We start from the raw sequence: 17,555 nt of genomic DNA on the forward strand, positions 1-17,555 counted from the left end.
TTAACCATGATAGTTTCCAGGGGGAACCGCGAGGAGGTCGACCTGGTTCGCAATGGGATTCTAAGTCTCCATTACTAATAATCCCTTTCCCCCTTAATACTATATTAAACGTGGATCTCAATAGTAAACGTGGAAAATCATAGAAATAGTTCTAAATGGCGTAACAAGACAAAACATATACCTGACTTTAATTTAGACCTTCAGGAACACAACTGTGATGTGATACTCGAACAGAAAGACAAAAATACAGAAAGATTAGAGAAAATTTCTAAAAAGTATAGTTTTGTTTTTTATTGCTCTTATTATATAAATTTTTCTTAAATGTCTTCCATATACATACATTAACTATTTACAATTTTTTTATTTAATATTATTTTATTATATTTATAATTACTAGTAGTACCTCTTGTTTGGCTATAAAGTGCGATATTTTTAGCATCGGCGACTGACTATTTAGTTGCTTTAGGTAAATTCGATGTGCACGAACATTTCACATATGTAATTTCCAGATGTGATCAACTTGGTTTTGGAAACTGAATGTTACGATGGAATTGCTTTCAATTGCGTATTTAATTCATATCTAGGTGGAGCCTAGTCTCTCATTAAAATTGCGCATATGCACACTTCTCCCACCCTTAAAGACGCTTATAATTGCTTTGGACTTATACCAAGTTACGACTCTAGTGAATAAAAGGAATTCCTGTAGTAGGAATGCGTAATAAAAATTTAGCTGGAGTAAATTAAACTTTCTTGGCCAATTCGGATAAAAAAATTATATATAAAATTACTTCAGAGGTTTAAAGTACATGCTATATTCAAATTCACAGCACAAACAAATTTGTTAGGTAAAATACGGTTATAATGAGCATTTATTACGTGTATCCTTTTGTAAAATAAAAAAAATATATTTGATTAATTGTCTACTACAACAATAGTTTCAGCACTTGTTATCGATGAAAACAAATTATTCCTTGCCTGTGTCAAATAAGTATATAAAATATAATATAAATTAAACATAAACCTACCCTAAATTATACCTTATCAGATCTACTAAATATAAAATATAAGATTTTACATTGTTAAAGCTATAATGGACGGATTTTAATTACTTATGTAACTCATTGAATATGCTCTAAGTTGTTGAAGGTTTTTAAACCATTCCAAAATGAACGACTTTGATCTTAGGTGGTCTTTGCGGCGACGATTCTGAAAAAAAAAGCAAGAAAATTTATTAAGGCATGTGACCCTTACTTTTAATATAAATAATACAAGACAAAAATGCGTATGTATAATTTATATTTCATTTTTATATTCTTCAAACGTCATTTTTTTTTAATTACAAAACTCACAGGATCTAATCAGAATCTAACTGTGAATCGAATATTATTCGGCATGGGGTTCTTCATAAAAGGATATTAAGGTTTCTTAACGGTCGGTAACGCGCATGTGACACCCCTGGTGTTGCAGACGTCCATAGATTGCAGTGACCGTTTACTATCAGACGAGCTTTATGCTACTTTGCCATCTTTGTGGCATAAAAAAAAATCAAATCCATACAAAGAGTAACAAATATCAAAACATCTTTAGCAACTCTCAAAATCAGTTCAAAAGATATTTTATTATTCTAAATACCCTTAAACCATATTTGTTAGATCAAGCGAAATGTGTTGGTAGCGAGTATTTATGATTGAATGCGATTTGAAAATAAATAAAGTTTAATGTGCGCATAATATTTTTAACACATGCATGTCCAAAAACCATACAAGCAGATTTAAATAATATATATATAATAATTCCATAATTTATTAGTGATTTATATCAATGGCTAAAATAATAATGACAAATATAAATAACACAAATATACTAAAAAGATGATTGTGTGATGATAAAGGGGTCTACTATGAATGATAAAACACCTTGCAAAAATTCGGCCGGGAAAGGGTTTCGACGTATTTTATTTTTTGTGATTTTAACAGCAAATTTGTGTACTGTTCCACTCCGAAAGGACAGTGAATAAGAATAGTTGATGGTAAAGCATATCTTTTGTTGTTGATGGTATATTGCATGCAATGATAATTACAAAAACTAGCTTTATTTAGTTCGGTACCAGATGGCGCTTTATAATATTGCCATTTTGTGAGTTTTACACGTTAATTATAAACTTTCGCGTTTTTTTATACCTCTTTTTAATTTATTTTTGGGATTTAATGCAATAATACGTGTATAGTACCTATATACCTGATATCTATTGCCGATGTTTCGATGTGTTTGTACCACGTTCTGTTCACGATAGGACTGAAGTGAACAACGTCTTGTAGTAACGTGCACTAAATAAATAAAAATCAGGTATGGAGGAACTATTTCCGTGTAATCAAATCGGTATTCGGTCGGTTCCGAAAGTAAATTTAACGACTAACTTGGTGAGTAAGTAGGTGTAAATATAACAACATGCGATGTAGTGCAAGATGATCACAAACATGACACGTGGTGGCATGCACGTAGCGTGCGTCACACTTCGACGTAGTCGAGCGCAGTACCGGCGGCCGCTTGCTGGGGCGGCTGTGGAGGAGGCGGCAGCGGCGGCGGGGGCTGCGGTGCGAACGCTGCCAGGTACTTGTGCGGCGGACACAGCGGCAGGCTGTCGGCGAGTTCGCGCTCCGTCTCCGAGCACACAGCGGTGTCCTTTTACGGTATTAAGTTTTAGGATGTATATTTTTTATTTAAAGATAATTAAACTCATTGGTTTGAGTTTAGATTTACACATAAAATTTACTTTCGTTATTGTTTAATTTTTGTTTCAAACACCATAAGGGTTGTACCCTTTCGGTACAGAACTCTATAAAGGTACAGGACTCTTGAGTTTTTTTGTTGGCCAGTAGAATATTAAAAAGAATATTATTTAAACAATTAAAAATCAAAATAATTAAGATTATTTGAATTTTTTATTTTATTTATTATTAGATTGAAAATAAAACTTACCGAAACAACAGCAATTGTGACGGTGTTTGAAAATTTGACCTTATTTTTCTCTGCTGGTCGATTTATAATTCTCTGTGGCATACTGTCTTGTCGTATTTGAGTACTTGTACTGGGATAGTAGTTGTTATTGCTATGGTAACGGTAAGTTGTGCTGGGCACATCTGTTTTCAATTCTGTTTGGTATAGGTTTCTATAATGACCGGGTGCTATTCTATCTTCGGGGTTCCTGGGTATATCTCTGTTCATTGCCGTTGGCACTTCACTAATCGCTGCAAGCGTATGTTTCGAGGGTAGTTTAGGGTTAGACAGCATGTTGTCCACACTATGCCACCTCATATTCTGAGTAAGTAGTGGTTTGTATTTGTTATAACCATTAGATATTATAGTATCATCTCTTAGATTATTCCAGAGGTTATTATCTCGTTCTAAGTATTGGTGGAGGTTTGGTCGAATGCTGTTAGTGGAAATTGGCTCGGTTTGTGATATGGAAACGGGCATCAGGGTGGGTTGCGAGGGCAGGGACGGGATGGTTACTCGGGGTAGCGGCGGTGGTTCCGTTTTCACTATTTCAGAAGAGTCACTTGTTTCAACATCTGACTCTGAATAGGAATGTGAACTGCACTGTGAACACGATTCTGAACAGTCAGATTCTGAAAAAAATAATACTATTGTATAACAATTGTTGTTGCATGTTTTTAAATAATTTATAAAAGGAGAAAGTGCATAATTCAATTATTATACTTTACTGTAGTTTTTGTTAATTAACTTCAAAAAAGGAGATTCTAAATGTGGTAGTATTTTTTATGTTTGTTATCTTAAAATTCCGTTATTTAGAAACCTATTTAGATATTTTTTTAAAGTATACAGTTTCAGATCGGTCTCATAGAAATTTCATCAAAATCTGTTTAGTAGTTTGGTTTTTAAATCAAAATAACTGGTTTTGCCAAGATCAGTAGATTCTATTCAACAAAATCTACTTGTTACTAGATAATCATATTTCATGATACTTTATACACTTTTTATGCAACTTACAATGTGAAACAAATAGACGGTCCACCTGATGGAAAGTGGTAACCGTCGTCATAGACATTAAAACAACACCATGGGCATCGCAGAACATACTGTGCTGCGTACGACACCGTTCACGTGTAGCAATTCCAGTGGAGTGTGTGGTTCTGGGTCCGTGCTGCGTAACAAGACATTAGAGTGGGTAACAAGACACTTAAGGTAACAGGAGTGAGCGCGTACCGTGGTGGTGGCGGCGTGCGTAGTGCGCGGCCAGCAGCGCGGCCTCGCGGCGCAGCGGGCGCGCGGCGGCGGCGGCGGCGGCGCGGCGCACGTCGCAGCACAGGTCCCACGCCGCCAGCTCCACGCCCAGGCTCAGCGCAGTCTCCGCGCGTCCGCGCCTGCGCACCACCACACTTACAGCCGACCACACGCACGTGGGGGGAAACACTGACAATCCTATTGCTACCAATATACCCAACCAGGTCCACCTCCTCTCCGTTCTCCCTGGAAACTATCATGGTTAATTCCTGATGAATTCATCATGATGGGCTAACTGGTCTGTTTTCATTCTCATCTATCACCCTTCACTGGTGCTCCGCCAGCGTATCCCGTTAGCGCAGGTGGGGTTACCATACCATTTTCACCCATCAAAAAAAAAAGAACCATACGCATGTGCCGTGGGTGGCTGACTCGCTCAGACACTCGTGTATTCAATACAGAAAATTCGATATTCGAATATAGGTTTCCTATACTTTTTTCTTTGCTTTAATGGCTTTATTTTTACGACCATTTCTGCTAGTGTCAAGTATATTTAGTTTCATTTTTCTGAATATTGCTAAGTTTAACGTTTCCCGCGTTTTTGAATCACCATGTTATACATTCAACGATCACTATGTTGAATCAACGAAAATCTTTATAATCGACGTCGATCACATTTACAATAGTAGTAGTGTTATTTATATAAATAAGTAAGTACGTTTTTGAATTTTATGTGATGTTATACTTGTTAATATCATTAAAAAAATCAATGACACTACTTTTCTCCCAACACCTTGCCACACAGTCCCGAACCATACTCATGTGCTGAGAAAGGCTGACTCAGTTACATACTCGTGTATCTCAATGTACAAAATTTGATATTTGAATACAGGTTTCATATATTTATTGTACTCGAAAATTATTCGCGCATTTATCATAAGTTTTTTGTTTCTGTTTTATTATTTCATTTTTTTAGTTACTAAAGGAAAAATTATTATATGATTGAACATTTATTATCTCCATTAAAAGTGAGCTTTAAAAAGAATGTACTCGAGCCTGATGAAGTATTCGAAATATAATAAAATTTAATTCTTTTTAAGAAGAAAATAGTTGTAAATTAAAAAAGGCCAATTCGGCATATCACTAGCTAGCAGCCAAAATTAGCGTATCTTCGGTGGCATAAATTGACTATTACTATTGACTGTTTGCATCATTAACAGAAACACGAATTGAGCCTATGAAGGCTAGCATCACAGACATCTAGGTAAAATAACTATGTTAGCGCATTCTGAACCTGAGCAGATGGTGAAAGAACTTTCTGGCCAGGTCGTGCAGCGGCGGCGCGGCGGGGGCCGCGGGGGCCGCGAGCGGGGCGCGGGGCGCCAGGAACGCACCCAGGGCCGCCTGTGCAGACCCTTCTTCTGCTAGCCACGCTGCGGAATCATCATTAATTAAAAAAAAATTAATAAAAAATAAAAAAAAAATAATTGTTTTTAATTTTTTTTTATACAACTTAGAATGGCAAACAAGTTGACGGCCCACCTGATGGAAAGTGGTAACCGTCGTCTATAGACATGAGCAGTACCATGGAAATACCAGAGTATACTGTTTCGCCCATGATACCCCCCATGCGTTGCCATTCCTGAGGACTTAGGTGTTATTTCTCTGTACCCAGTAAATTGGCAAAAATGGCGTAACATGCATATAATAAAATATAAAATTGAATTGAATTTAATAAAGGTAATCACTCTTTTTAAAAGTTTATTAGTTAGCTGCGTGTGGTCCCGGCGTAGAATAGGCCACCTCTTCCTTTCCCGTGGGTGTTGTAAGAGGTGTTGAACAGTACCCTTCTTAAACCAACCATAGGTTAAATTGTGGTTGCAAACCCGCCAGCCAAGCGTGAAAACTACTGGCAAAACTTCTCAATAGGGTGAGGCCTATGTTTAGTAGTCGAGATAATAATGAATAATATATAATGATAGTTGTACCTGCTTTACTGCGCAGTGCAGCGCAAACGATTTTGTTGACGGCCCACAGGCAGCGCGGCCCATCCTCGTCCCAGTCCATGGCACGCAGCAGCGCTACCGCATTGCTGTTGCGGCCCGCGTTTAACCACGCCTATACAATTACATATTAACAATTTGTTATAGTTCGTTTAATTTTTAATGATATTTAGGATGACATTTATAGACTATAAAGATTTAAGTAACATACTTGTATTGCGAAATATTAAATAATACGATAGATACCGTCAATAATCGCGGATGTGTGATGCGGAGTAACGTCAATGGCCCGCCGTTGAATGTTGCTAATATAAATGGACCACTATTGGCGTTACACGTAGCTAGTATCTGCATTCGGCTTGCATCTCTAAACATTAAAATTCAATGTATAAAATATTATGATTTAATAAAGATTATCTACTTATCTCTTAGTACTTTTATTTTCCATTACAATGCTGGCAAGTCAGATCAGTATGACCTTTTAATTTTATTTATTTATTGAACTTTAAATATAGGTACCTAGATAGTGGAAAAGGTGGACTTTAATAGCAGTTTTAATTTTTTTTTTCTGTAAGGGCATTATGTTTAAAGAAGCAGGTTTTTTAAGGGATAGAAAGATGAACAAATGGAAATAAAATGATAATAGAATGGCAGTTGATCCATCATAATAAAATTACTAGGAGTTAATTATGGTGATACCCAAGGGGGGCCTCGTGGAAGGCAATCTGATAGGATATATTGTTAGCAATGGTGCAATTAGTTCCCTTACTAACCATCTTGTCCACTACTTCACAGTACAGGTTGGGAAATTTCCATATTGTATAATGATATTTTTACCTTAAATATGACGTGAGATCTAAACATTTGGTGTGGTGATGTAACAGGGACAACGCACGATCAAAGCACTGCAGGCGTCCCCCCTCTTCAACAGCTAATATTAATTCTCCCGCCCATCGGACATCTGTTGCTATCTAGAATTGAATTAAAAATATTTTTAAATTTTAGTTAAAATAAGGAAAATTATTAAAAACCAACATGTACTGTAAGAAAAAATATATAACTCATTATTAATATAATATTAAATAAGTAAGATAATATACAGTATAGAATGGAGGACATAGGCTACTTTTTATTCTGGTTAATAAACATATTTTGGTCATAAAGACAAAGATGCGGGTAAAAGCTAGTGTTGTTACTAATATTTTAAAGTGAGTTTGTTTGTTACTTTTTGACATCGTGAGATGTCATTTGAGATCGTGTATACCAAATTTCATGACAATAATTAAGCCGTGAGGCTTAATTATTGTCATGAAATTTGGTATACATGTACTATTTTGGATGGAGAAGGACATAGGCTACTTACTGTTTATCGTGATTTATCAACATATTTCAGTCATGTGGCAGATAAAAAAGGTAAAAAATTGTGAATGAATGAAATAAATTTTGACTTGCACTATTTAGTATGAGGAGTACTCACAAAACCAGCCTTGGTGGAGTGTGTAAGACCAGCGATGTGGTGTACAAGATGCAGAGAGCCATCGATACAAGCGGCGAGCAACCGTGTACCGCACGGCGAACGGCGGGCGGCTCGCGCGGGCGCCGGTAGCCATACACGCGTATCGCCTGATCGCGCGGTCGACAGCTTTGTCGCGCGCGATTTCGATGACCAAGGTACGTCGTACCGCGCCCACTCTAAGCTGACGCCGTTCTAGTACATATTAAAGTGTAACTTGACAATTGTGATCAGACCAGACTGCTTTGCTAATTCGTATTATGAACACCATAAACCAGCCAGTCAGTGACACGTCACAATTGACAGACTTTTGGCCGTATTTTGGCTGGCTATTTCAATTTACGAGCTTCTTATTTATTGAAGGAGAATTAGGTTTGATTTGTGTATGTCATAATACGAAAAAGAACATTTACGGTCGATAGTTTAAATTAGAATTTTTTATTTATTTTATTTTTCATTAATTTTTTGAAATAGTTATACAGGTATTATTCTAAAATAATGTGTTGTTCTCAAAAAATGGATGGCTTTGTTAACATTATACAGTATTGTTTAATTTTGTTTCCTTCATAATATGTTCTAATTATACAATATTGCGAAATAAATCTTGTCGCGTAGTCAGTTTGTCATGTTGAAACATGTTCTACCTACATTAGTACACTTTATTATTTAACAAAGTATAAAAGTACCCACTTCAATATATATGACACTTCTCTTGTTTCATTTATGCAATTTTAGTGGCTGTCAAATTACTATTTAAGTGTGTAATTATGTATTGTTATTGTTATAGCTTGCCTTAAATAAATAATATACACACAGTATGCAGTTTCTAAAATTAGATGATATAATAAAACTTACAATTAAAAGTTTTAGCTTGAAACACATTGTCCTAAGTACGCTGAAAGATAATTTATTGTGAGCACTATAAAATATACAATATGGAAAATTATCTGAGCAGTTCAGTAATAGGTAAAAAATGTGTTCTATATTTCCTTGATTTTTTTGAGTCCCATATTTCTTTATATCTTCTATTGCCTATATAACGGATTGCGTTCTGAAGAACTATGCGATATTATGTCTACAGTCGCCTTTCATCATTACACCGCTCGTCATGGGTAGGGAATCCATTCTCACATCTTAAAACCAGAATGGTCATGCACATGCAGATTCCGAGGAGTTTCCTTTAGCAAACACTCTGGTTGTGGAATGATCTTCTTGTCGAAGTTTTCCCTAGAGACTTCAGCATGGAGTTCATCATAAAGGGTAATTGTAAAATAAGGTTTCTTAAAGGCCGGCAACTCGCGCGTTACGTTTCTGGTGTTATAGGCGACCATAGCCTATGGTAACCCCATTTGCTATTAGATGGGCTGTATGTTTGTTTACCACCATAGAAGTATAAGAAAATATTTAAATTATGTATTGTTAGATATATGCATAAAAAAACAGTTAAAAATGAAAATGAAAAAAGTTAAACTAACCTGTTGACATGTGATTTGTTCAATAATATGAACAATATTGTTCTGTTTCTGTGTAAGGTCTGCTGACAATGTTTCATTCTCAAGTTGATGGTATGCTTTCAAATATATCTGATCACTGTAAACAATAGGTTAAAAATATACAAATTGGTCATAAAAATATTAAACAGCTGTTTCATTTTATATTACTATATTAGTAAGATTACAAAGGTACATAAAAGTAATTAAATGGTAGTATAAACATACTTTATAACGTATGCTTCTTCAAAGGAAGTGTGACTCTAAAATACAGATTTTTGTGAGATATCAGTTGTAAAATAACCACACACATAACATAAATCTAATTTTAGTTGCACTAACTATAGTTTCTCAATCACAAAATGCACAATCACAAGGTCGTATGTGTATATAAATGCACTTTTGGGGGGCTTGATAAATTGTTTTTTAAATTATGTTGGATTAATATTTGTTGTTCATCATAATACCAGCTGTTATTTATTTGTTTATTCTTTATTGCACAATAAAACTTTGTACAAGTGGCGTGCTTAATGGCTTAATGCCATGTTATTTATCCATTGCTGAACATAGATCTCCCCCATAGACTGCTATAAGGAACGATCTTGAACCACCAGCCTCCACTGATTCCCTGGATTTGGGGGGAAAGGGATTGTTAGTAATGGAGACTGAGAATCCTATGGGTAGCAATATACCCAACCAGGTCAACCTCTTTGCGGTTCTCCCTGGAAACTATCAATAATATTTTCAATAACAATGATATTTTCTTTATCCAAAAGTAAATGCAAGTATCCAATTATTAAATTTATGAATGTTTGTTTATATTGCAATACATTATGGAAATTTGGTAGCTGAAACAGGGCGGGTCATATGACACAATAATTATTTACCTTTCTATGTGGTATAAATGTAAATTAGCGTGGTCCTCCACCACAGGGCTCCAGGGTGCTGGCTCCGCATTAGCTGTACTCCACACCAGCACACGCACTCCATTTCCTGCTTCACACCACGACACATGCCTTTCAGTTCGACGAGAACCTCCACCCAACTCTATATTCTAACAAAAAAAAAATGCATATTTATGTGGAGCAATCTTAATTATTTGTAAAAAGAATTGTGAGAATCCTGAAAAAAAAAATGCCTCTGTATATATCAAATTAAATTATTCATATATATTACATTGCAATACCTATAATATATAACACAACACATTACACTCCTTTCTTTAGTAGTTGGGTAAAAATAATAGATTGATTATACAGTTTAACCCCTATATTATATTATCACCCCTATACTATATTAATATATCAGTTAAGTATGAAATAAATTTATTTTAGCTATTAAATATATTTGCATTTTTTGAAATTTTTTTTTATTGTATGGGGAAATGGAAAAAAGTATGATTATAGGATACCTGTATGTGTGGGTCTCTATCTGATATGCGAATAGGAAGACTATTCACTTGACTCTTCCCAAATGTAACTAAAGTTGCTATTCTGTCAGCATGTGTGAACATTAGATGAGAACTGCATAGTACAACTGTAATAGAAAAATATATTTTTTTATACAACATTTCATATGTTGCATAAATAAAAGATATAAAAAATTCTTAGTAAAAAAAGGGCGATTTATAAGGTCAATCAAATTAAAAATTTTGTTTTACAGTTTGAATTTACTTTTGTATGCAATATGAATAATAAAGAAGACAACAACCATCCTGATGAAAAGTGGTAAAAGTACTTTACAGGCATGAACAGGTCAGAATATTTTGTACAGAAGCTCATGGTAATACTCATGTGTTGCCATTCTTGAGGAGTAAGATATTGTATCTATGTATTATGTGATTTCACTGTCTTAACTGAATTATTGTTTTATAAAAAATTCTTTAAATAAAATTTTAGTCAGCAAGTAGCCATTTGTTTTTAGACATTTGTTTTATTAAGGCTTTTGCTCCTTGTCAAATAATAATATTAATAATTCTAAACTTTATGATAACTTCAACATACCACCAGTAACAGTCTGTCCAGCCAATTTCCCAACGCAATATCTATCAAACAGTATTTGGGTTATATCAAGACTGTTTGGTTTAACAGTGAGGTAGGCAATCGCTCCTGAGGAAAACACTATAGTGATGAGTGTCTCGTTTGTCCATTCGCACAGGACAATGCCACGTTCCCGTATTTTTGATTCAAGTTGACGAATTTGACGCGAATGCGGTGCTCTCCAATGTCCACCACGGCGCTCGTAATAATTCCTTTTCGCGGCATCGTACACTGTCTCTTCCAACCTTTTCTTTGTTTCATATCTTTAAAAAATAAATATAAGATAAATATTTTAAAAAAAGCTTTGGAGATTGGCTGTAGAAAAGTTATAAAAGTTACCATGACTTACTTATAACTTTTAAAGTCAGTGTTTTTCAGATTTAAACTGTCGTCACATGTTAGAAATTTTATATGGTAATTAAGCATTATTTCTGCTAAATTCTATCCTTAAACATTTTAAAATATATTTAATTAAAATAAACTTAAAATATTGTACACAATCAAATATAAGAGAAACTGTGTGCAGTTCAACAAGGGTTGCCAGCTGACATCCTATTTTAACCAAGGGGCATTTTTTTCCCGTTCGCTTTTAACAAAACCACAAATTTGTGATGGTTTTCTACAATATCTTACTACAACCAATACTCGATTCGTACAATTTATTATTAACTTAATGTTGTTATTGTCACATTTATTGATGTATTCTATTGAATTTATATATTGATATACATATTTTATAAATATTAAAACTGTAAAAGTAATATATTCAATTTATCTAAACTTGTTTTTATTTTTTTTAATTCACCAATTCCATTTTTATAAAATTTCGTTGTGCTAAATTTTTAGTCCAAAATTGTGAAAAAATACTTAATGTTGCAACACTGCCCAACAAAATACCTACAAAGCAAATACGGAAGGAACTGTCAATTTATGTTGTGTTAACAATTTTATTCATCAAGTGTCATATTGACATTGACACTAAATAAGCTGGGTGCATACAATAAGCATAGATAGTGTATCTAATCTGTAATAGTACCTCCAGAGATTTTGTCGATTTAAGAATTAAGACAAAGAGTATAATAGGAAATATATTATTTTTGTCTTTTGTGCCTATGAATGCAAATAGTTATTTTTTTTTTAAGAAAATATGTACATTTATTAATACATGTAGCGAATAGGAATCAATTGTGCTATGCAATATTATTTTTTGACAATTAGCAATCGTTTCCGAAGTGTTCATGCGGTATTTGTTCTTAAAAGAAATCGTAAAACCCTGGAAATTCGTGAAGGTTAAGCGCCACAATGTCCTTATTGTGACTTTTAGCTTTAAGTGTAGCCTCTTAAAATTTTTAATTTAGTTGTTAATTTATTTTTCGATAGGTTTACAATAGAGACATATATAAAGTAATATTTTATATTCAGATTAGGATATAATGTACCCGTGTACTCAATTTAATTTAAATACGTTTAGTAGTTTTTGCGTGATGAGTAATAAACCTTAATCCAACCATCCTTATTCTTATAATGTTCACATTTATTAATAGGTTTTAATTTTTATCATAAGCAGACGATTAAAAAATTAATAATCTTCGTACAGATCCAAGTTAAAATGGCTCCCTATACGCCAACGTAGACAGTTGAGGTTACTTTGCAACATTTTCTTTCTTCTCACTAGTCCTTTATCACCAGAATACTTGAAATGTAGATTCAAATATCTTTGTGACTCTCATACATGCGAACTTCGTTTTAACGACTCTCTTGTTATCTCTATTCCTCTACATCGTTCTGCTTTTGTTTAAATTCCTTCACTCTTGAGGCCTCATGACTCTGGAAGGCGCTACCCATGGATAATATGATCCATGTATTCAATCAACCTTAATGTAATCAATCAAGAGTATAAAAAGAAAATGATTTTGATTTTGAAAAATGACTTTTAACGGTTGACCGTACTATGCCGGCTCACTATGTGCTTTTCCATGCTACGTTCGAAAGATCCGAGGTTATAGGATGAAGAAGACACGTATCGGGAAAGGGCATTCTACATAATTATGGCACGGTTCACGTAAGAGTTGACAAACTTATTTGTATAGTGATATTTAAATGGTCATATTTGTAAGAGTTAATCCACATTTGTTTTTTCGATTGTCTAACAGTGTCATTAGAAATCCAGCCTTCAGCATTCAGCCAATACAACATGGCTGCAAAAAAGTATTATGTTTACGAGTCCAAAAATCTACAATAAAATTCCAGATCAATACAAATGTTTAAAAACACAATTTTTTTAGGAAAAATTTAGAAAATATGTCATTGATAAATTCTTAAATGACAAATTTTAATGACATACCTAAATTTCTAACTATATAGATATTAGGTACTTTCTGTCTAAATAATATAAAATATTTGGATATTTACAAATACTACTTAATATTTTGACATTTATTTTGTAATTATTATTATTTTATATTATTATATTATTATTAACATTATAAAATTTGCAATATATTTTTTTATAAAAGTACAGTTCGTCAAAAAAAAAAAAAAAAGAAAATTGTATGCTAATATTGGCAAAATATGTTCAAACTATAACGTCATTAAAATATTTAATATGTATCTATTGCATGTTTATGCAAATAAATTTATTGTTATCTTTAGGCGGTGAAAGACACTGAGAGAGGCTACATCTCTAAATTGTAGAGGTTCTAGAATTTTGATTACCTCAGCGCCGTATACTCGTATGATACGGACAGCTCGTATCTGCAGAACATCGAGAACGAGTGGGAGATGTATTATCCGATATTATTATATATATTGATATCTTAGATTATATAGATAGTGTCTCCATACAAATGCTTTGAGAAAAGCGTGTCAACTTTTTCATACTAATTTGCGTGATGAATAGTTATTAGTGATTCCTTTATGACTTCTATATTTATTTTTGTCTTATAAATTCTGCACCTTTTTCATGTGCAAAAACTCATTATATTTATTAAATAATTAAATTTATATACGTCGAGATGCATTGTGTACATAAGTATAGAACATTCATAAAAAAACGAGTCAGCTAATTGTACAATTAGCTGACAAAACGTTGATCTGTTTTTGAGGCTCGATGCTCTATCTATATAATCTAAGATTGATATATAACGATTAATATATTGTTATGTAAACAATAATGCAGAGACGAAACTTCATTTGGTAAAGGTAATGCCAATTTTAATTAACTGTACCAAGCAACGTTGAGTAATTAAGTATAATTGAATATCTAATAAATTTCACAGTCTGTTTACTACGACACACTTTACCTATTTTGGGAAACGAAATATAACCATGATATAAGCATAAACAATAATTGTTGTGTCGGTACAATTATTATTGTATGGTTGACATGCTTCACAAATGGAATGAGATTACTTATAAAGAATTATATATTTTATAAAGACAGTTGAGGGTAGAAAATGATTTATTAATTAAAGTCAAGTTATACTTTATCATTTTAATCGAACAAGGTTAGATAAGGAATTATTATCATCTTAATTCTTATTTTACTAATATAATAAAATTCTAACTAATTGATGTTTGTACATAAAAGATGTATAAGAAAAATTTATATGAGGTGTTTTAATAAAAGCAACAGAAGTCAAAACATTCAATTTAGATTTGGGTTTGTTCGTCCGAGTGTTTGTTCCGGTATTACGAAAAAAATACTGTATCAAATTGAATGCGATGTTTGTGTTGTATTTTTCGAGATTTAAGTTAAATATGATATAGGTATGTAATATGACCTTACTTTGTATAAATGAAGTACTCGATTCGATTCCGGGTGGGGTAAATTTGGAAATACAAACTTTTTAAAGTTGTATTTGTTCCAGATATTCGTCGTTTGGTTTCTCAAATCTGATAAAGGTAAATAAAACTAAGTTAGCCTATACCTGGTGTTTCCCAACCCGTTCTAATTTCGTTTATTGTAAACGTATTAAGAACTTTTTACGTGTATCATCTATTTCGTTGACTACATTTACGAATAATTTTGTTCTTTGTTTTTGTTAGTATAAATCTATTTTCTAGCTCTTATCCTTTTCTAGCTTCCGTGTTTTTGGTTCTATATGTTGTACAACAATCTAACATAAAGTTAGCTTGAGGATAACGTAATTAATGAGATTGTGTGCCGTATATAACAACCTTAATGGGTTGATACATGAGTATTGTTACTTAATCATCTCAGTTGGATCTATTCGGAAGAGATCCTGTATTTGTATGTATGATTTTCCGTTTATATAACTGCCTACTACATTAACATAATAATAAAACAGAAGCAGAAATATAATAGAACTTTATAACATTTTAAAATTATTTGTCATAGAAATATTTATTTTTTATAACAGAAGGGGGGAATGAGTATGCGGCTCACCTGATGGTAAGTGACTATTGCCGTCCATGAGCACCCGCAACACTAGAGGTATTGCAAGTGTGCTGCCGGTCCTTAAATCAAAATCAAATACGGTATGAAAATGCCAATTTGAGACAAGCACTAGGGGCATGGTAATGGAAGACTAATTAATTAATACGTTACTAACATATTTTATATTACAACTAGCGATCCGCCCCGGCTTTACATGGGTAGAAAGACAGAAAGGTAAATTAGTATATTATATTAGCTTTAATAGGCAAAATTTCCGTAAGGATCCCTAATTTTATTGATTGATGAAAATAATATGTAGTCTATATTGCTTGCTGATAATATATATAAATTTCTATAGGTGTTGTTAAAACATTAAAATCAGTTGAGTAGTTTTTTCATTCATTCATTACAAACAAACAAACATACAAAACATTAAATCTGTTTTCTTTATAATATTAGTATAGATTTAGATAGATGATAATATTTTCGAATAGACATGCTACCGAAACTGCATGTACTGATAGCGCAGGTAGTGTTACCACCACACCACTTCGTTTTCAAACCATTAAAAATAACATTTCCATACATATAATCACATCTATATGGCTAATTATAATTTATTTTTAATAAGAAACAGTTCGAACTGTAATATGCTACTTATTTCAAAGTACTTACATATAATTATATACATTTATAAATATGAAAATCAAGGCTTAGCAATAAGAGACAAAGAATTATTGATTACCTTTTGTAAGTGCGAAGTTCTGATTTTAGGTAGGTACCTAGCTACTTTTCTAATTAAGAATTCAAATATCCTTCCCACTTACTGCCGATACTGTAACAGTATTTTTTGTTACAGATTTTGTTGTTGGCTGTTTGTATAACCGTATTGTTATTGTATAGAAATCACGGAAATAATGAAACCTTATAGTTTGTCCTCAATAGCGCTATTGGCAACTTCGAATGACTTGTTTCCATACAAATAAACAGCTTACGTCATTCGATTATAAATCTAAAAACGAACATGGTAGAGTCTATTATGAATTACTTTTCTTTAAGAAATCATTATAATCATCATCATATTAGCTTTTATCTGTTCAATAATAATAATAATTTATTTATTTATTTATAAATAGGAGTTGTGGAAAAATCTAGTACTTGTGTACTAGATTTTGTACAACAAATAGAAAACATTTTAGAAGTAGCTATATCTATAAATCTGTTTTCTGTTGAATTTTAATTTCTTTGATGTTTTCTTGCTTTGGTGGTGGTTTGCCTATTAAAGTTATAAATGTTTATGTTCTTTATTATATTTAGTATATATATTTCTAGCATAATTTCTTCTAACCGAGGAAAGGTTGTCTGGGAGAAATTGCTTAGCAACAAAACTGATTTTTGTATTTCTTTATTTGTATTTTACTTAGTTAAAGGTTAAAAAACACATTGTATTCTTGTGCTCTATACTGAACAATTTTCCCAAAAAGCATAATTAATATTATATATCAATATAATTTTAGAATTTTTCTAACATATTGTGTAGTCACACGATTTTATGTTCATTTTATTTGATATAATTTCTTCATTAAAATTGAAAGGCAATAGTGAACTGTATATTATCCGCATTATATTCATTAGAATAGAAATAATCTTTATTCAAGTATACTTGTTTACAAGCTCTTTTAAATATGCACATATGCTATTAGTACAGGATCTCTCTAACTAATCCCGTGCTTAAGTCGCTGCATTTTGAGTTAGATTATAATAGATACTACTACAAAAATAAAATCCCTGTGACCTCAATTTACTTTTTATTGTGATATCATTTTAATAGTTACGTTTATCTCTTTATATAATTAAATTCAGAGA

At 32.8% G+C, this 17,555-nt stretch overlaps 1 protein-coding gene across 2 annotated transcripts; it reads right to left on the reverse strand.

The window, feature by feature from the left end:
- Positions 1–137: 137 nt before the first annotated feature.
- On the reverse strand, positions 138–11,828 carry LOC113512410 (WD repeat-containing and planar cell polarity effector protein fritz). 2 transcript variants are annotated; one of them, XM_031914875.2, is made up of 14 exons: positions 11,640–11,828; positions 11,255–11,553; positions 10,663–10,787; positions 10,139–10,305; positions 9,237–9,351; positions 7,726–7,956; positions 7,086–7,219; positions 6,495–6,615; positions 6,234–6,363; positions 5,540–5,678; positions 4,228–4,385; positions 2,980–3,629; positions 2,538–2,682; positions 138–1,206 (listed from the first exon to the last, which is right to left on the reverse strand). In XM_031914875.2, the coding sequence occupies exons 1-14, from the start codon at positions 11,714–11,716 to the stop codon at positions 1,151–1,153; spliced, it is 2,547 nt and encodes an 848-aa protein (XP_031770735.2). In that variant the 5' UTR covers positions 11,717–11,828; the 3' UTR covers positions 138–1,150. The 2 variants fall into 2 exon arrangements, with proteins under 2 accessions (XP_031770735.2, XP_031770736.2); XM_031914876.2 differs by having other exon boundaries at positions 2,478–2,682.
- Positions 11,829–17,555: the final 5,727 nt, after the last annotated feature.

Source organism: Galleria mellonella, unplaced genomic scaffold (assembly GCF_026898425.1).
Source record: "Galleria mellonella isolate WM207_F2 unplaced genomic scaffold, CSIRO_AGI_GalMel_v1 utg64, whole genome shotgun sequence".
NCBI classification, from domain to species: domain Eukaryota; kingdom Metazoa; phylum Arthropoda; class Insecta; order Lepidoptera; family Pyralidae; genus Galleria; species Galleria mellonella.

What these genes read in the sequence shown, in the direction of transcription:
- LOC113512410 (XM_031914875.2), bottom strand. Translation starts at nt 11,716, where the DNA reads ATGCTTAATTACCATATAAAATTTCTAACATGTGACGACAGTTTAAAT. An exon ending in CACATCCGCGATTATTGACG is followed by an intron (nt 6,364 to 6,494) that starts GTATCTATCGTA and finishes GTAATTGTATAG; the next exon opens with GCGTGGTTAAACGCGGGCCG. An exon ending in TCACAATTGCTGTTGTTTCG is followed by an intron (nt 2,683 to 2,979) that starts GTAAGTTTTATT and finishes ATACCGTAAAAG; the next exon opens with GACACCGCTGTGTGCTCGGA.